This window comes from Salmo salar, chromosome ssa01, assembly GCF_905237065.1.
Source record: "Salmo salar chromosome ssa01, Ssal_v3.1, whole genome shotgun sequence".
Taxonomy (NCBI): domain Eukaryota; kingdom Metazoa; phylum Chordata; class Actinopteri; order Salmoniformes; family Salmonidae; genus Salmo; species Salmo salar.
The window spans coordinates 131,877,772-131,898,389 of NC_059442.1; the positions used below are offsets into that span (position 1 = coordinate 131,877,772).

A 20,618-nucleotide genomic window follows, 5' to 3' on the forward strand; every position below is an offset into this window, starting at 1 on the left:
CTACCACCAAGTTACTCAACCCTGCACCGTCGAGGCTGCTGCCCTATATACATAGACATGGAATCACTGGTCACTTTAATAATGGAACACTAGTCACTTTAATAATGTTTACATACTGCTTTACTCATTTCATATCTATATACTGTATTTTAGTCAATGCCACTCCGACATTGCTCGTCCTAATATTTATATATTTCTTAATTCCATTATTTTACTTTTAGATTTGTGTGTATTGTTGTGAATTGTCGATTCACTAAACCGTTGGAGCTAGGAACACAAGCGTTTCGCTACAGCAGCAATAACATCCGCTAAATATGTGTATGTGACCAATAACATTTGATTTGATTTGCGTGTCTCCAGACCGGAAGGCACAGATAAAGAGTAGTTATGAAATCTACTCATCAAATATCATGCTTCTCCGTGGCTTAGTACAGAAAACATTGTGTGACAGACCTGCGAGGGAAAATGAGAAATGTGGGGCTGATGTCACAGTGTGTTAACTTACTGCCCGCCTGAGACGCTTTAACCATTCACCACGGCTGAGATTACACTCCTGAAATAAGACTTCTATTGCTGGCATGAAAAATCAGTTCTCACCACACAGCCAAGTTTCTCTCACAATCCAAACCAACCCACTGTTGAGGTTTGTTTTCGGAGGTTCTGGGGAGCACAGGTGGGCAGTCTTACCCATAGATATCCAGAACACCGATGAAGGAGTGTTGTTTGGAGGAGGTGTGTAGAGACTTGTTGACGTGCTCCACAATCCAGTCAAACATGTGTGCGTAGATGTGTTTGGCGAGCGCGTCGCGGGCATTAGCTGCCTGTTTGCGGGACATGTTCTTGACGTAGGTCTCTGACGTGGTGACCAGCTTCCTGTGACATAGCCAGTGCTCCATCTGCTCCAGCTCCACCCCCAGCAACCGGCAGAAGTGCGCCAAGTGAGGGTCGTTCCTCTACAAACACACACAGATTTAATCAATAAATTAGGTATAAAGAAGATATACGGTTTGAGGCTGTGATGTGGAACTATAAACTCAAACAGAATTAAGCTGGATAAGGCTGGATAGTGACATACTGATATGTGGCAGGAGTCTCCGTCTCTCTCCGAGCAGATCTCCACGTTTCCCAGATGCAGGATGGAAGCTATGATTCTGAAGATGCTGTTTTGATTGCTCTCCTTAACACCTGCAAAAACAACCACAGTAAGGTAAATATTGTTCCATCGGGAGATTGAAAAAAAGAACAAAAACCCAGTCAGTCTTTATGGCCAAGATACATAAACCCTTGGTTCTGAGCCTGTTCTAATGTAGCGGTGTTACCATCTTAGAATGTACCCATGCAGTCAGACCGTTACCCAGTAGTGTAAAAGCTTCCTTCGTCTTCTTGAAGTCCTCGGCATCATTCACCCCCTCAATGAAGATGTTCTCTCCTTGCGATGTGAAGATGAAGTCTTCCGCACTGGCTTTAAGATGAATGCAGAGATAAATGTATTAGAAAAGTGTTCTTACTTGAATGTCCTCACAGACGACACGTACTATTCTCTGAATGTAGTTTGAAGAACTACGCTCCAGTAAACATGACATAAAAATAATGATTGCTGTTATTATCCAGTTGCTTCCTTAACATAAACGTAGTTGAATATCGGCTCGGTCTGCGACACTTACTCAAGGCTAGGTCTTTGAACTCCGGGAAGCTAGCAGAGGCACACAGCTGGTAGAAGATGTGGTAATTCCTCTCATCCTCTGCCTAAAAAGCAGAAATATACCACACTTAACTCTTTATCAATAATATATTCTTAAGAATGAAAGACTTTTGTTAGATCATGAGTTCCCCCAGGCTGCAATTTAATATTGTATTAATTTCTGTAAAGTACTTCGATACGTTTATTTTGATATTTGATTGGCTAGAAAAAAACATGTCAAGCTAAGGCCTAATCAAATGCTTGTTTAAATGAAGGAAAGTAAACGTGAAGGGAAGCATGGACTTAGTAAGTAGTAATACAGAGTGTCATCCCAGACTGCGCAGCATGGAGTTACACGTACCTGGAACACCACCCTTGACTTCTCCAGCAGATACGTGCGCATGTTGGCTCCTATTATGTGATAACGCCTGTCAAAACCAATCTGGATGTACTTCCCAAAACGACTGCTGTTGTCATTGCGCGTGGTTTTCGCATTTCCAATAGCCTGAAAAGAGAAGCAGAGAGGTGGAGAAAAAAAAAAGTGTGAAAGTTTCAGAGATCAAAAGAAAATCATAACCACTGTAAAATATATTTAAACTCGGCAAAAAAAAGAAACGTCCTCTCACCGTCAACTGCGTTTATTTTCAGCAAACTTAACATGTGTAAATATTTGTTTGAACATAACAAGATTCAACAACTGAGACATGAACTGAACGAGTTCCACAGACATGTGACTAACAGAAATAGAATGTCTCTGAACAGGGGGGGGAGGGGGGGGTCAAAATCAAAAAGTAACAGTCAGTATCTGGTGTGGCCACCAGCTGCATTAAGTACTGCAGTGCATCTCCTCCTCATGGACTGCACCAGATTTGCCAGTTCTTGCTGTGAGATGTTACCCCACTCTTCCACCAAGGCACCTGCAAGTTCCTGGACATTTCTGGGGGGGGAATGGTACTAGCCCTCACCCTCCGATCCAACAGGTCCCAGACGTGCTCAATGGGATTGAGATACGGACTCTTCTCTGGCCATGGCAGAACACTGACGTTCCTGTCTTGCAGGAAATCACGCACATAACGAGCAGTATGGCTGGTGGCATTGTGATGCTGGGGGGTCATGTCAGGATGAGCCTGTAGGAAGGGTACCACATGAGGGAGGAGGATGTCTTCCATGTAACGCACAGAGTTGAGATTGCCTGCAATGACAACAAGCTCAGTCTGTTGATGCTGTGACACACCGCCCCAGACCATGACGGACCCTCCACCTCCAAATCGATCCCGCTCCAGAGTACAGGCCTCGGTGTAACGCTCATTCCGTCGACGATAAACGCGAATCCGACCATCACCCCCGGTGAGACAAAACCCCGACTCGTCAGTGAAGAGCACTTTTTTGCCAGGCCTGTCTGGTCCAGCAACTGTGGGTTTGTGCCCATAGGCAACGTTGTTGCTGGTGATGTCTGGTGTGGACCTGCCTTACAACAGGCCTACAAGCCCTCAGTTCAGCCTCTCTCAGCCTATTGCGGACAGTCTGAGCACTAATGGAGGGATTGTGCGTTCCTGGTGTAACTCGGGCAGTTGTTGTTGCCATCCTGTACCTGTCCCGCAGGTGTGATGTTCGGATGCACCGATCCTGTTGTTTCACGTGATCTGCCACTGCGAGGACGATCAGCTGTCCATCCTGTCTCCCTGTAGCGCTGTCTTAGGTGTCTCACAGTACAGACATTGCAATTTATTGCCCTGGCCACATCTGCAGTCCTCATGCCTCCTTGCAGCATGCCTAAGGCACGTTCACGCAGATGAGCAGGGACCCTGGGCATCTTTCTTTTGGTGTTTTTCAGAGTCAGTAGAATGGCCTCTTTAGTGTCCTAAGTTTTCATAACTTTGACAATTGCCTACCGTCTGTAAGCTGTTAGTGTCTTAACGACCGTTCCACAGGTGCACGTTCATGAATTGTTTATGGTTCATTGAACAAGCATGGGAAACAGTGTTTAAACCCTTTACAATGAAGATCTGTGAAGTTATTTGGATTTTACAAATTACCTTTGAAAGACAGGGTTCTGAAAAAGGGCAGTTTCTTTTTTTGCTGAGTTTATATTTTCTGAAATTGTGATTCATGCCACTCAAAAAAACTTTTGCTTCTCCTTGCTGCTCGTAATGTGCCTTGACAGTTGTAAAGCTCCTAATTTTGAGTTGTGTCATCTGCCAAGATGGGGATTGTGCCCAACTGGCCTGTTTCTTCACTCTCACTGATCTAGCTGAGGTGAGGCTGATAATGGACTCAGAGATAGCAGCTTCTCCTAGTTGTATCTTTAGGGCAGGCTGTGAGACTTTGCTGTTAATGGACTACTGGTGTGTTTAGCTTCCCCACCTACAGTTTACAAAATGATTCCCCATAAGAATACTGTGCTGTAAACTCTACAAAGTTACAGCTGAGTTCATAAAACTTTCAGGGCATAGAAAAAGTAAAACATGATAACGTTTTCACTAGAACCCATCTAAGCAGGTAAATAAAATATTACTTGGTTGTCCAGAAGATACGTGTCATCTCCAAAAAGGCACAAATCATGTTATGTATCCCATATATTCCCGGATCGACTTCCTTTACTAGGATGCAATAGTGCTGGGCTGGCCTACAGTATGGGACCAGCAGCCCATCCCCAGTTCCCCTCCTCACCTCCATGATGGGGCTGGAGGCCAGCACCTTCTCCTCAACGTTGGTGTCGTTGGCCGACCCTCCCACAGTGGCGAAGAACCGCATGGCGTACTTAGCAGAGACGGTCTTCCCTGCCCCCGACTCCCCACTAACTATGATGGATTGGTTCCTCTCATCTCTACAGGAAGAGAAAGACATTTGGAACATTTAAAAAAAAAAAAAAAAAAAGAGGTAACTGACCTGAGCTGCATTAATGGGCCACGTCTACAGTTACACAACGCTCATTTTCTCTACATGACTGGAGTTGCCAGGACTACCCAGCAGTGGGCATGCACAGTATGTAGGCAGTGGACATGGTATTTATTGTCCTTTGCTCTACAGAGAAGAGCAGCATTGATGAGGTTGACAGTTAATGTGGACCGGAGCACTGTTATTATCCACCCACATCTTCCATTGAAGACATTGTTTATCTCTGTGGCAACTCATTATTTAGTCCCACACCAACACTATTTACATTTTAGTCATTTAGCAGATGCTCTTATCGAGAGTGCATACATTTACATTTCATACTTTTCCCCCTCATACTGGTCCCCTGTGGGAATTGAACCCAAGACCCTGGCGTTGCAAGCGCCACGCTCTACCAACTGAGCCACACACTAACAAAATGACATATCAAACCGGATGAGGAGCCTAATCAGGTGCTTGCTACGCAGCTCCATGTTCCACACAGTAACAACTCAATTGCTTCCCAAAGCAGACTAATATATAGAATGTGGTTATTAATTGGCAACTCTTCCAGGTCTAATACATTAATAGTATCCTGATCCTGTGTTGTACCCATTTAGCTGTACCCTGAGGCTCATCCAGTACCTGGCCATCTGCTTGTATGCCTCCTCAGCAACAGCAAAGATGTGTGGGTCCATGTCTCCCATGTTCTGCCCGCTGTAGGCATTGATGACCTCCTCTCCATAGATCTGAAGCTGGTCGTAGGGGTTGATGGCCACCAGTACGATACCTATAGAGGAAGGAGGGAAGGGAGGACAGAGAAAATAGTATGGCCAGTCAGTGAGACTCAGTGATTGTTGTGGGTGTGTATTTGTGTCTCTCCGGGGGGCTGCAACGTGCATGCCCCGCCCAGCTGAGGATCTCAGCCATCTATTTCCTGTGTTTGAGGAGTGCAAAATCCACTTGGTCACTGAAATCTTGCTGGATTGATTGCTTTCATTTCATTGGTGACTCTTTCCCACTATTGCTTGTGCCATTTGTTTCCCCCCCCCCCCCCCGTTAATGTAACGACCACGGAAACGTTTGTAATGACCTGTCAAAACACACTCCGGTAATGGCTGAAATGGGCTCAATAGAATACACTGGCTTTCCGTTGCAACGATAAGAACGCTTCGTAAGGGATTTAACGGCACGTCTTCGACAGTTACAGCCCAAGAAAGAGAACAAAGATAAAAGGTATTTTGATGGGTGTTAGTTTTTTTAAATCCAATTTGAAAAAGTAATGATTTAATACAGTTGAAATATTTACAAATTAAATGCGCTGAAATGAAAGCAACTTCTGAAAATGAACACTTGGATTAGTGACATTATGTCTGATCTCACAAACAACGTATAATATGTTTGGATGGGTGTAATCTAGACACACTTGTCGAATTATGCAAGAGAAGGTGACAACAACAGTAAGGATTAACCTAGAGACAGAGCAAGTTATTGGTGGTTGCGGCCCTGCTCCACCCCTTTATATTCATTTATTCATGAATGCAGATACACCCAGCAGACTGTATATGCAAATGAGGCAACATATTTTCACAAAGTATTTAAGAGACACCTGATACATTAAGAAAATGTATGAGAAAGTAAATACCTGAATTCCCACCAAAATACCTTAAGTCCATTAATTGTATGTGCATCTACATTTGAGTCATTTAGCAGACACTCTTCTCCAGAGTGACTTACAGTTAGTGCATTCACATTAAGATATGTTGTTGTTCCACCTAGCTATCACAGATAATAATAATTAGACAATCCTATCATACAGTATAATATGCTACTGTGGGTAAAAACACATTGTATTTTTCCTGCTATACCCTTGATAGGCAAATACTATCAAAACATATCACAACATCCATATTACCAGAGGAATGTAGTAGGCTCACCCAAGTTTGCACTGGCAGGGTTACCATGGGGACAGATTTCCCTAATTAAAACATGGTGATATCGATGCACAGTGTAGGATCAACAGACAAATATTGTCTTTGCTCATTCCCCTTTGTCTGCTTTGTTTAGGGCGCATTCCACACATGGCAACAGCTCACTCATTGTCTGTTTAAGTCTATGGAACCCTAGTTGATTGGGGAATTGGGAGGACAGGTTTGTAAAAGTTGGGACAAGACAACCATTAAAAAGGTAAATGAAAGCCTCGACCCTACATGGTGTAAAATAAGCTAGCTACCATAGTAAACGTAGGAGGAATTTGCAGCGCAAGGTCAGGCCAAGGGCTTTGCTAAGAGACCCTATACAGACCATTCTGGTTACTATAAGTGGCGCTGTCAGAGCAGGTGGTACAGTATAGAGACTTACCGCAGTATGTGTAGATGTGGTTGGGCTCGAGGAAGCGCACTTTGAGGTTGTGCAGGACAGCAGGCTCGTGTAGGTAGCTGAGCGCTGTGAGGTCATTCTCCCCCACCAGGATATCAGGGTTCCGGAGGAAGGGAAGAGGGTTGTCTTTGGGTCCGATGCGGTATTCCAACGGCTGGGACAGGAGGGGTTCAAGCAAAAACAGTCAATACTAAAAAAAAAAAACATTAAAAGCAAAGTATTTGCACCTGGTTTGAGGGTATGAGGACTCCCTTTATCAGTTGAAATCATATTGCAGCACTGTCCATAACTACAAATGTTAAAGGATATGGATTCGGTGGCTTCTAGGTGTTTATGAATCATACCTGTATCACGTAGAGATTGTGATCATGAGTAGGTATGTAGGGGAATATACTGCTGCTGCACAAAGCGATAATATCATCATCTGCTGATTCATTCAAACTACTCTTGGCACAGCGCATTGTTATTTAATAACTGTATCTTGTACCCTCAGGGCTTGCATCTCTCACTTCAAAAAATATGATTAATGATTCATGGCACCAAAAAGTTTCTGAATGTGCGTGGGCACGCACACACATTAACTGCTTTAATGAGGACATGTACAAATGTACATGAGCACGACAAAATAGACCAAAGCATATTGAGTCCTTAGGCAAGGGCTATATATAAAAATATAAAAAAATGGCCTGATCCAGTGGGGGGTAGATTACCGATTCATCTTCAAGTTTGAGGTGCAGGATTGGCTCTCCCTCCTTGTAGTCCTTGATGATCTCTGCAGCTCTCCATACATCCTCTGGGTCTGGGATCCACACCCGAGTGTACTGCAACACAAAAACACATACAAATAGATTTAATTCAACTCATCAATTACTTTGAATATTGTTTGCACATTTAGAGAGCATTCCTCCCCCACTTGCCCATGTTCATAGACAGTGTGTAATTTATTGTCAATGCAAACATACTGTCAATCCATAAAAAGCGACTGACCTGCTGAATGCTCGAGAGATGTCCAATTGATATGACAGCTCAAAGATGTTGCAATGCGTTATTGTTTCAACAAAAACTGAAAATAAGTGTCAATAGGTTGACGATGTGCCAGTGTTGAGGTAATTGTGTTTGTGACACATCCCGTTTTGAGATATCCTAGATAGGCCCATAGTGAGGCGAAAATACAGATTGATCATTTCCGAGGGCACATTTGTTTGCTAATCTTACTTGTTATATAAACCTAGCCCTACCTTTTTGATTGACTCACTTAGAATCACATAAAAATGTATTTCAAGATGGGATGCCATTAACGGCAAAACTAAGTCATATCCTAAAGAGACCGTCAACAAATTTGTCCATCTTCCAAAAATGATTAATTGCACCTTTCTAACAGTTCCTTTGACGATAAATTAGTAACTTTACGGGACGAATAGAACAAATTATTATGAGAGAAGTTTGGCCTGATGTTGAAGATAAAAGGTTGTGAAGGAGAAGGGCATGACCCTCGACAAGATCACCATCAGATTCCATCAACCATCTCCCTCTACCTTCATCTGATCAAGCCATAAACTGACCATCTCCATCTTTGGAGGATACATGCACTCAAAGACTTGGCCTCTATTGGTTGACCTAGCTAACTATAGCTAGGCTACTCACGACATAGCCTATTGTTTGATTGGTTTTTTGTTGTTGCTTTTGAAGCGCTTTGAGATTTCTTTCTGTTATGAAAAGTGCTATAAAAGCTTAATAAATTATTATTATTTTTGTCAGGAGAGAGGGAGTGATAACTCACTGTGAATAATTATACAAACCATTAGCTGGTTCTCCGCTGTTAATTGCATTTTGAAATTACAACTATTAGTTAAAACAAATAGGGGCAGGAGAAGAAAAATAAAATAACATGAAATGAGGCACTGTCAATTTCATTCAGGATCAGAACAATCATTTTTGTTTACAAAATAATCCCTGCTGAACAAACATTGAGCATATCACTTTATGGAGTTCAATGCAAGAGTTTTATTCACTAATTAATAATTAATTGACTTGTCCATTTCAAAGCACATCGGCCTAGGTTTCACTTCACTGACAGTTTGGCCTATAATGACCGCACCACAGATGCAAACGACTGCACCACAGAACAAAGGACAAGCAGTTTATTTTTTGTGTTCTTGAGGGCAAAAAGAAAAGCCAGACAAATGATCCAAACACAGTCCTCCTGACCTCCCATTCCTTCACAGGCACAAAACAGCCTAACAAGGCACTGCTACGAGGTAATAGGGAGATAGGTGGGGGAAACGGCAGACAAAGGAGAAGGCTAAACAAAACTACTGTATGCAGTACAATCACTGTTGAGATGTTTCAGCTCTTTAAAAGCATGACCATATTTTCTCTGACAGAGATAAGCCCGGCTAAGCTGCAGACCTTAGAAACACAGTACAGTAGAGTAGCAGCCTAACCTCAGACAGCTAAACTACATAGAGTTCACTGTGGGTGATCAACCACCAGTCATTTTCTATTAAAAAAGGTATCTTTACCTTGACTCAAGTATGACAAAATTGGGTACCTTTTCCACTACTGCACAGGGGTGAAAGTAAGGCGGTCCGGTACGGCATCCCGGGCAAAATAAATAGTGGGGGTACGCCGTACCGGTAAAACCTGGGCCGATCACAATAACTAAAACACCAAGAAAACTGTTGGCTGTACCACCATTATTTATCATTACCGTGCGTCAGAGGCATGAAAAAGAGAATGGACTTGAAAGTGGGCGATAGCCTATGATCCAAAACGCAATGTGGTTCGACAAGAACACGGAAATGTGCCAAGGCAGAGATGAGTGGCTACACCGAGAAGCACGCGGACAGCAGTGGAGGCATTAATTCTGGCCTAATGACAATCACCAAAATGTCATGACACGTTTTGGTGTTTTGTGTAACAGAAGTGTCTTTCCATTCACAACTGTTTGGAGGATGTAAATATGTTGTGAGTGGATGAACGTGCGCGGGTAGCCTAGTAAAGGAGCCCTTTGAAGTGACTGTTTGACAAGCAGAGGAAAACATCATGGCTGGTTGTGTTTATGCCACTATAAAGCTCAATGACAAATCTTTATGACTAGGCCCACTCTGGTTTGACATTGGAGAAATATGCCTATTCCTCTGTCCATCCTTCCATAAAAGCTCTATTTTTTCATTATCCATCTTTCTTTTCAGAGCTACATTCTCTTGATTGCAAGACGTTTTTCCCCAATCAACGCACAAAGAGATATAAAAAACGAATTTAATAGAGACGTTGGTGGTTTTATCAGTGTAATCAGATAAAAAATATGAGGATATGTTATTTAACTGATTATATAGCCAACTAACCAGACGTGTTAAACATTGTGTAACATAGGCCTATGAATTGGGCTGCTATTATGTTCTGTTCCGCTGACTATTAGCTGAGAAAATGATTTGCCCTAGGCCAAACCTATTGCCAACCCGTGCTGTACACTATTCCAGTTTAGCGAGGATGGGGTAGATTTTTTTGTCTCGCCTAGGGCGGCAGAAAGTCCAGGGCCAGGCCTGTTAAGCTCATACATTTTCTGGGTGCACAGGCATGCACACATAGGGAGGTCCCATACCAGGAAGAAATGAATTCTACTTTCACCCCAATATATACACAGTTTATGTACATAAAAGCAGCAGATAGCAGCTAGATGCATGTCAATTTGATGCTAGGAGAGGAAGAAAGCCAAAACAAAAAAAAAATGGGTGCTGATGGGGGGGAGGGGGTCAAAGCAGCAACATCCCTCCAGTGCAGAACTGTTTCCCCTTTACATCACCCCAGAGAAACACTACAGAGGGAGAGATCAGGAAACTTTTAGAAAAATAACTACACCTGAAAATGTTCATGAATGTTCCAACTCATTTCCTCCATTCGGCCACATTGGCATTATATTCATTAGAAAAGGTAAGTGGACGGAATAATTTGTAGACTATGGTTCACATTTCTGCAGCAGACTGAATTAACGCAGTTTGTCAGGGGTAATAGAGTTTATGCAGTGCTCAGCCCTACGGAGCTGTGTAACTCTGCGTGTAAGTCAAGTGGATTTTCCACAGCTGAGCTCTGCGTGTCTCAAATGGAGAACAAACTCTCTGCGCGACCTTCTCAACTTCATAGGAAACTTAACAAGTTGTCGGTGTTCACTGTTACCAGAGGGCCCAGCTATCTCAGATCGGTACATCATGATGTCTCTCAGCCTGATATCAGAACAGTGAGATGAGTCACACTCTTCCCCATGAGGTTGAACCTAACATTTACCTCAGTCACAGAGGGCCCGTTCATATTTCAACAAGAACAAGCACACCTCCCAACCAAGTCGCGGGTCTGTAGAAATGCATTATAGAGAAGACACCCACTGACGCCAAGTCCTCGTTACTCATGCTCTGACTGAGAGGCTGAACTTTGAGCGCTGTCTCCCCCCCGGGCAACTGAGAGTCACAGCGTATTACGACAGGCGAGATGACAGCAGCGCTTTTTAATCCGCTTTAATAAGGAGGCAGCGGGCGGGCTGGCAGATAACTGGGCGGGAGATGTAGCGATACAAAATAACCTTGCGTAGCGCTGCAAACCGACCGTGCTATCACTAATGTTACTCACGTGTCAGCCAGGGTCACATGGGCTTTGACTCTGGGAACACTTGAAGACAGTTTATCTCCTAGTCTGAAACATTCTCTCACAACCCTAGGGAAGATCTTATTGTACTGTGAGTGCCTTCCATTCTGTTTTGCAGTTTACAGTTGGAGGAAATAGTATGGCTCATTTGACCTGATCAGTACCTTATTTATGAGTAACCTATTAGGTTACATAGGGCCTTGTTCAAACCATTGCACAACAGAGCCAGCAACTCACTCACCACCAGTCCATTTAGAAGTGGGACATAAAAAAAAACGATTCACGCGCTGACTTTTACGGAGATCGACGACAGGTCACAAAGGCGCTTTCATTTCGCTCCCGATTGCAAGCCTACGCTCGTGGGTTACAATGCTTCTCCTCTGCTCAGAGTTCTTCTTTACAAGTACAGAGACCTTTGTGCACTTGTCAAGTATCCAGCAGAGCTATGACAATGTGTGATCATTCTTTTAGCACGGAAGTAAAAGGACAGTGAGTGAGTCACCCTTCCTCCAAATCACAGCAGTCCGGTCAGGTGTGACTCTACATTACTGTAGTTCATCATCATCATCATCATCATCATCCCTGGGCGACACATCAGAGAAGGAAATAAACAAAGCCTTTTCTCTGGATACCACTGAGCAACTCCCATGCTGCTGATATCACATGCTCTGACACATTTTCATTGGTTAGCTACATGTAAATCAGTTACTTAACATCCCAGGGAAGAAATCAATAGGGGAAACATGAGAGAGAGCGAAGGATGGATCTAAGGAAGGAGAGACGGAGGGAGAAATGTTTAATCAATGCAAGATGTTTGTAAGCATTGCTGACATCCCGACACTTCTCCAATGAATCCATATTGACAAAACGATCGAGGACATTTTTGGCACAACCGTAGGATTACAATGCAAGAGGAATCCTCACTACTCTTTTCACACACTGTTGTTTCTTCATATTTGAGAGGCTGATTGAATGTCAAGATCAAGAACAGATCAAAGATTTGGAACGGAAATGGCAACTGTGCTGTGCCATTTCCAAAGGTTGCGTTTGAAATGGCAGCATTCATTATTAGCCTAATTGAATTACTATGCATGTCCTGGGGTTGTATCCACAAAGCGTCTCAGAAAAGGTCCTAGGAATCTTGTTAAAACCGGTTAAGACTAAAAAGAACTCCCAGCTCAGAGTGGGTTTTAGGATGATGTTCAACTCAAATCTCAGCTGGTAATCGCGACAGTTTGAGGTACCGCAAAGGAAAGATAGCGATGAAGCTAATTGACATTGTTGCAAATTATGGGGAATAACCGATGGCGATGCGGCGTCACCAGCTGTGAACTCTATAACATGCCTCAGACAGCCACAGTGAATGTGACTCTACATCAAATGTTGCAAAGATAATACGCTTGATATTTTTGCCTGACACGATCACTTTGTCTACTCTCAAATCTTGCCTAATATGTTGGTGTGCATAACTCTGTCTTTTTAACAATTCTGATATGTTCAATAATGTGATAGGCATATTGCACTGAATCATACAGTACAGTACGATGGTTGATAAAAGCCAACTTTATATCATTTTAGGCTACCGTTATGTCAACACACTCGTCACTCCCGTTCAACAACTCTAAATCACTTTGGCCCCATAGGCATCAAGTCCCTTGCTGATAATGTTGCATAAAATGTTTGGAAGGTCTATCATTTTCACCAAACACAATCAAAGTTAACATAGGCCTTGGATGCCTTCAATAGCCCAATTTATAGGCATGGCCAATTTAGGCATCTTTTTCGACAACGTGATATTGCGCTCCAAAGGGATAACTTGAAATAATATGATGTAGGTTAATGGAATAATCGAAAGAAAAATGTGATTATTTATTAGCCTAGAGGTTATAAGTATTTAGGCCAATCATGTGAAATAGGCATCATGGTGAAATCATTGTCAAAAGCGCAGGAGAAACTACTGCATGAAGGCCTAGGTTATTTATGGATTGATCATACAGGAATACATATTGAACAGAAATATGAATGCAACGTGTTGGTCCCATGTTTCATGAGCTGAAATAAAAGATCCCAGAAATGTTCCATACGCACTAAAAGCTTATTTCTCTCAAATGTTGTGCCCAAATTTGTTTACACCCCTGTTAGTGAGCATTTCTCCTTTGTCAAGATAATCCATCCACCTGAATAAACAGCATGCTCATTACACAGGTGCACCTTGTGCTGGGGACAATAAAAAGCCACTCCAAAATGTGCAGTTGCGGGAGCGTGCAATTGGCATGCTGACTGCAGGAATGTCCACCAGAGCCATTGCCAGAGAATTGAATGTTAATTGGTGTACCATAAACCACATCAAACGTCGTTTTTTTATTTGGCAGTACGTCCAACCGGCCTCACAACCGGAAGACCACGTGTAACCACGCCAGCCCAGGACCTCCACATCCAGCTTCTTCAGCTGCGGGATCGTCTGAGACCAGCCACCCGGACAACTAATGAAACTGTGGGTTTGCACAACCAAAGAATTTCTGCATAAACTGTCAGAAACTGTCTCAGGGAAGATCATCTGTGTCCTCATCGTCCTCACCAGGGTCTTGACCTGACTGCAGTTTGGCATCGTAACCGACTTAAGTGGGAAACTGCTCACCGGCACGGCGGAGAAGTGTGCTCTTCACGGATTAATCCCGGTTTCAACTGTACAGATGGTGTCGTGTGGGCGAGCGGTTTTCTCATGTCAACGTTGAGAACAGAGTGCCCCATGGTGGCGGTGGGGTTACGGTATGAGCAGTCATAAGCTACAGACAATGAACACAACTGCATTTTATCAATGGTAATTTGAATGCAGAGAAACCGTGACGAGATCCTGAGGTTCATTGTCGTGCCATTCATCCGCCATCATCACCTCATGTTTCAGCATGATAATGCACAGTCCCATGTTGCAAGGATCAGTACACAATTCCTGGAAGCTGAAAACATACGTTCCAGTTATTCAACGGCCTGCATACTCACCAGACATATCACCCATTGAGCATGTTTGGCATGCTCTGGATTAACATGCACGGCAGCATGTTGTGCACAGATCCTTACCACCAATATCCAGCTACTTCGCACAGCCATTGAAGAGTGGGACAACATTCCACAGGCCACAATCAACAGCCTGATCAACTCTATGAGAAGGAGATGTGTCGCGCTGCATTAAGCAAATGGTGGTCACACCAGATACTGACTGGTTTTCTGATCCACACCCCTACTTTATTTATTATTATTTAATTTTTTTAAGTTATCTGTGACCAACACATGCATATCTGTATTCACGGTCATTTTTTATTTTACCTTTATTTAACTAGGCAAGTCAGTTAAGAACAAATTCTTATTTTCAATGACGGCCTAGGAACAGTGGGTTAACTGCCTTGTTCAGGGACAGAACGACAGATTTTTACCTTGTCAGCTCGGGGGTTCGGTCTTGCAACCTTCCGGTTACTAGCCCAATGCTCTAACCACTAGGCTACCTGCCGCCTTCAGGTGAAATGCATAGATTAGGGCCTAATGAATTTATTTCAATTGACGGATTTCCTTATATGAACTGTAACTCAGTAAAGTCTTAGAAATTGTTGCATGTTGTGTTTACATTTTTGTTCAGTATATATATATATATATATATATTTAAAAAAAATCAATTGCCTGTATATGGCGTGGGAACCACTAACTCGCTGCCTTTTAGGACATCTCATGAGGTCTCCTAAATAATCTGTCGACTAGGTAGGACTCTTATGACTAAAAGAGGCTTCATGCATAGCTTTTAGTTTTACCCATAAGAGTAGGCGTAAAATGTCTATATTGTCAGGACCAATTTTCTAGTCTGAGACGTGTTATGGATACGGCCCCTGCTCTGATACTGTTTGAATGAAAAGCTTAGTCTCCATGACGTTATTTCTTAAAAATGACAAAGTGGCTGGGATATAGCCCATATTTTGTATCCCATGGCTAAAAACAGAGGAATTCAGCATCATACGTGTATTACTACGCCTAAGTCTGCACTCAGGCTTGTGGGCAAACTTCCAATAAGTCTTCATCTTTACTGGGTCTTTGATGTCTGAAATCCTTTTGCCAAAACCCCATGCAGTGGAAGTAAGCCAATTTTCCATGAAATTGGATAAACAATATCTAAGTGGATAAATAATCGCAAAGAAGTACTGAAGCATCCCATCTCAATGTCACTCATTGATGCATTTGACTTACTTCAGCATTACTATGCCTATGAATCTCCTAATTAAAATCACACTTCTCTGTATCACTGAATTGCAAGAATCCACGGTCTTGAGTGACTACAGTGCCCCCACACAGTAGACTATCTACACATGCATTTAGAGAAGAGAATAATTCATTTATAAATAGCAAGGATTTTGACAAAGTGCCACTGAACTGGCCATTTGATTATGCTGAAGATTGTATGATGGGACCAAGCGGGAACTTTTGGACCATGTGATTGTAAACAGAGCATAAACATACAGTAAACAGAGTTTGCTGCCATTTTTCCTGGCTCTGCGGGTTTGGGTCGAGCCAGCCCAGCGCTCTACTTAGCCCATCACCTGGAGCGTGTGTGAGATCCAGATTGACACAATGGGGACATGATTCAGAGTCTCTCTCAGCCCACTACAGGATGGATCAGAGGAGATGACCCATCAGGCCCAGAGCTCCAGGTTACAGACCCTTTCAAAGGACAACAGGGTATTTCAGTGGCACACCGGAGTCACTTCACTTTGATCCTGACAAGATGCTTTATACGCTCTGCTTCATTGGCTTCCACTACGGGCATCACTGATGGCTTCAAAAGATTACTTTTCTAAGCACAATCTAACCTACTCACTGTACTATTTGTTGAATGGTTAGGCTATTTGTTCAAAATTGTGGGGGGCACCAAAGTTTCCTGAAGGAGGGAGGGGGGGGGTGTCACGGGACCTTCCTTGATATGAGTGGTAATTATATAAAACATTTTTTTTTTAACAAATTCGGGATTGTATGAACCGATCTATAACAACGCATAACTCTGTGGAACAAGCAGTAAAATGCCAGAGACAGACGCGACTGATGCACATGGGAATATCTTTGGTTTGTCTCTATGACATTCAGAAGCTGAGCTAACATGCTGACCAGACCAGACACGTCGCGTGCGCGAGCGTCGCAAAATAAATGTAGAAATCCATGTTATTCAATTATTGCGCCAATGAGCGTCTGCGATGCCATGGGCTAAAATAGAACTCCTTTCTATTTCTGACGCAGATCGCGCTGAAGTCCTGCCTCTCCCATCTCCTTATTGGTTTATAGAAGCAGGTACACACGTGCCATCTCCTCATTGTCTTTCAATCACCCACGTGGGTATAACCAAACTGTTTTGCCGGTTGTCGTGGTAATACTATTAAAGTGTAGATGCGATCACCATATAAGTTCAAAGATGAAAAAGCCTGGAAGGATTAGAGATGACTAGAAACGATTCGGTTGATCGTTTTATGTGTGGATTAATTGTCAGAGTAGAGGACCTTGTGCATTTCAGGTAAAATAACAACTCAATGTTTATATTCCAGGACAAATTAGCTAGCAACAGCAAGCTAGCTAAATAGGACAAATTAGCTAGCAAGTGCAAGCTAACTAGCTAAATTGCCATACATGTTTAATGCTTTTCGACCTGTCCCCAAATGAATGTCATGTCATTGGTTCAGAGTTTGTTTTGATATTTTAACCTGCGTGATCGCGTTTGGTGTAGGGGGACAAAAAAAATGTATGCACGATAGCGCACGATGGCATACACGCGCAGACGGTTTGGGTTCCGTGTAAGACCTTCTAAAGTCGAGGAGACAAAAAAAATTGAGACTTTGCATGGGAAGTTATCTAATGTGTGACTGTCACTATACATAGATATTTTGGCTTTCTGTAAAAGAGAATAGGCTTATGTATAATTCAATTGGAGGGTTCATATAGTATAACATAGTAATAAAACATTTGTTAACAGAACAATATTTGGGGAAATCTGGTCTAGACTTAAATTTTCCTTATGGGCATTTTCATGTAAAAGGGCTGATGAAAGATGGGAGAAACTTCCAGAAGGACAACCATCTCCACAGAAGAACTCTGGAGCTCTGTCAGGGAGGTGACCAAAAACCCGATGGTCACTCTGATAGAGCTCCAGAGTTCCTCTGTGGAGATGGTTGAAACTTCCAGAAGGACAAGCATCTCTGCAGCACTCCACCAATCAGGCCTTTATGGTAGAGTGCCAGACGGAAGCCACTCCTAAGTAAAAGGGTACATGACAGCCCGCTTAGGAGTTTGCCAAAAGGCACCTAAAAGGACTCTCAGACCATTAGAAACAAGATTCTCTGATGAAACCAAGATTGAACTCTTTGGCCTGAATGCCAAGCATCACGTCTGGAGGAAACCAGGCACCGCTTATCACCTGGCCAATACCATCCCTACGGTGAAGGATGGTGGTGGCAGCATCATGCTGCGGGGATGTTTTTCAGCGGCACGGACTGGGAGACTAGTTAGGATCGAGGGAAAATGAACGGAGCAAAGTACAGAGAGATCCTTGATGAAAACCTGCTCCAGAGCACTCTGGACCTCAGACTGGGGCAAAGGTTCACCTTCCAACAGGACAACGACACTAAGCACACAGCCAAGACAATGCAGGAGCGGCTTCGGGACAAGTCTCTCAATGTCCTTGAGTGGCCCAGCCAGAGCCCGGACTTGAGTCCTGTTAGGGTTGAACTGGCTATTTGTATGCATAACCTTTATAATATACCGGGGAAGCTATGCTACAATATTAAGTATATAAACTACGGATAAATCAACTGCTGAAGACAGGAAGAACGACACCCGGCGACAGGAAGTGCGTCACTAGGCTGGGACCTGCCTGCACGCCGACAATAGGAGGAGCAAGTTTAAACCACGCTTCTCCTCCCTCTGACAGGCCAGCATTGAGCGGGAACTCTCTCTGTCAGAGTATAAAAGAGAGAACAATAGAATGTGACGCCCTCTTCTTCTGTCTGCCCTGCGAGGTGTCACAGAGAGACAGTATACGAACGACATATTTACCATACACGTGGTTGCATTAATTAAAGTACAGCTAAATCAGAAGTTACTATGTGCTGACTATTTTGTTCTGATACCAGAAACGAACAGGACGCAACTTTAACAGTCCAATCGAACATCTCTGGAGAGACCTGAAAATAGCTGTGCAGTGACGCTCCCCATCCAACCTGACAGACCTTGAGAGGCTCTGCAGAGAACTTTGCAAAAAGTTCTAAAAACCAGTTTTTGCTTTGTCATTATGGGATATTGTGTGTAGATTGATGAGGCTGTAATGTAAACAAAATGCATAAAAAAAGTCAAGGGGTCTGAATATTTTCCATATTCCCTGTCTCTCTAGCTTAAACAGACTTTTTTTTAACGCTAATTAGATCACCATGGAGGCGTGGACATCGACTCTGGGGGGTTAACAAGTAATCTTCCTCAAAAAGATTGGGGTCAAAATTACTGGTACCCTGTTTTCAATACCTCACCCTGCGAGGGTAACGGTGCAGAGCCTTTGAAATATTTTACGAGACCAATAACATTTGATTTGATCCACCACCATATTTTGGGGTTCTTTTCTGCTTATGTATCCTTATTTCGGAGCCAAACACACCACCAAAGAGCTCAATTTTCATGTCATCTGACCATAGCACCGGTTCCAATCCCATGTAGCAAACTCCAGGCGTTTACATTCGCTGGGCAGGGAAAGGCGCCTTGCCGAAGGCTTGTAGCAGTCCTCTGACTGGGGGCTACCCGCCAGAGATGTAAATAACTTCTTAAGCCTCACTCCACTCACCTGCTGGTGGTAGAACTTTATAGCCTTCTGCTTCGGGAAGGCGGAAAATAGCGAGCGTCAAGCTTTTTTTGTTTTTGCATGCTGGGTGGCTGCTATGGCCATTCACGCAGCAGTGTCAGACCATTGTGATATAAATCTGGTTTGATGGCAAACAGTTCTAACGCTGCAGCAGCCCAGTCAGTTTCTCTCAGCAGTGTAAACATGACAGTCACATATGATTGCCTTTACACAGACACGGCAACGTTCTAGGGGGCCTGAACAAGAGCAGATGGACTATCTACTGGCAGTAGTGCATGGTTGTAGTAGCCACTTGGGCATCATGTAAGTTAGAGTGGACATACAATTCTCTAACTTAGCACATAAAAGGACAAATCTGTGGAAAATACCCATGTTTGACCATAGATAAAGTTCAAAGGCTTCATGAATCAACATAAATAAGGAACTACGGTACAGGTATTACCTCTGATGTGGTATTTGCCTAATAATGAAAGAAAGTCAACAGAAAAAGGGAAATAAAGTGTGGTGGGATGGAAACTCTGTCAAAAGAGGAAGAACAGAAAAACACGAGAGATTGAAAGGTGATTGCTTGCTATTACATTGCAAATGGCTTCAGTCAGTCAGTACTCCGTCATAAAGACATTTTGAAAGGAATAGGCTAATTCAATTGTCTTGCACTGCTCCATGGGTCAGGTGATTGTGATGGTGCAGCACTCTGAAGTGAACTGGAAGCGAAAGGGAAAACTCGCAGAGAATGCTGTTCCTTCGTGCGGTAGCAGCAGAAATGCAAATGTTGTTCAGTGATGGCAGGAACTCATTTGATTTGTAAAACAGTGTCAATCTGGAGCTCCGCCTCACTCCTCCTCAAACCAGCACTTAAAATAAACAGCAATGGCTGACAGAGACAGGGGTAAATATGACCTCACTATTACATTAGGAAACAAATGAACGGAGAGACTTGACAGAGGACTTCTGACTGCAGTTTGCTTTGTGGAGATCAGGAAGGTGTACTAATGACTTTACAATATCCATTCTAGCCACCATTCCAACAGCTGCCCCTGCTGTAGCAGTGCTAAGCTACAGTAATGCCTAGGAATAGCAGCAGCAACCTGTAAGTTCATCTGCAGTGGTGCTGAAGTAAATCAGCTCCATTGACTGAGACGGACTTGATCAGCACTGTAAAACTCCCTCCACTCC

At 43.2% G+C, this 20,618-nt stretch overlaps 1 protein-coding gene across 3 annotated transcripts in view; it reads right to left on the reverse strand.

Moving 5' to 3' along the window:
* Window positions 1–20,618, reverse strand: part of myo5b (myosin VB) — an 82,869-nt gene that overhangs the window by 38,666 nt on the left and 23,585 nt on the right. For all 3 annotated transcript variants that reach the window (XM_045689449.1, XM_014129638.2, XM_014129645.2), the window contains exons 2-10: window positions 7,645–7,755; window positions 6,917–7,088; window positions 5,201–5,345; window positions 4,352–4,508; window positions 2,043–2,186; window positions 1,665–1,746; window positions 1,355–1,462; window positions 1,076–1,185; window positions 688–953 (exon numbers count right to left, since the gene is read on the reverse strand). In XM_045689449.1, the coding sequence (XP_045545405.1) occupies window positions 688–953; window positions 1,076–1,185; window positions 1,355–1,462; window positions 1,665–1,746; window positions 2,043–2,186; window positions 4,352–4,508; window positions 5,201–5,345; window positions 6,917–7,088; window positions 7,645–7,755 (1,295 nt within the window). The remainder of the gene's footprint in view (window positions 1–687; window positions 954–1,075; window positions 1,186–1,354; window positions 1,463–1,664; window positions 1,747–2,042; window positions 2,187–4,351; window positions 4,509–5,200; window positions 5,346–6,916; window positions 7,089–7,644; window positions 7,756–20,618) is intronic.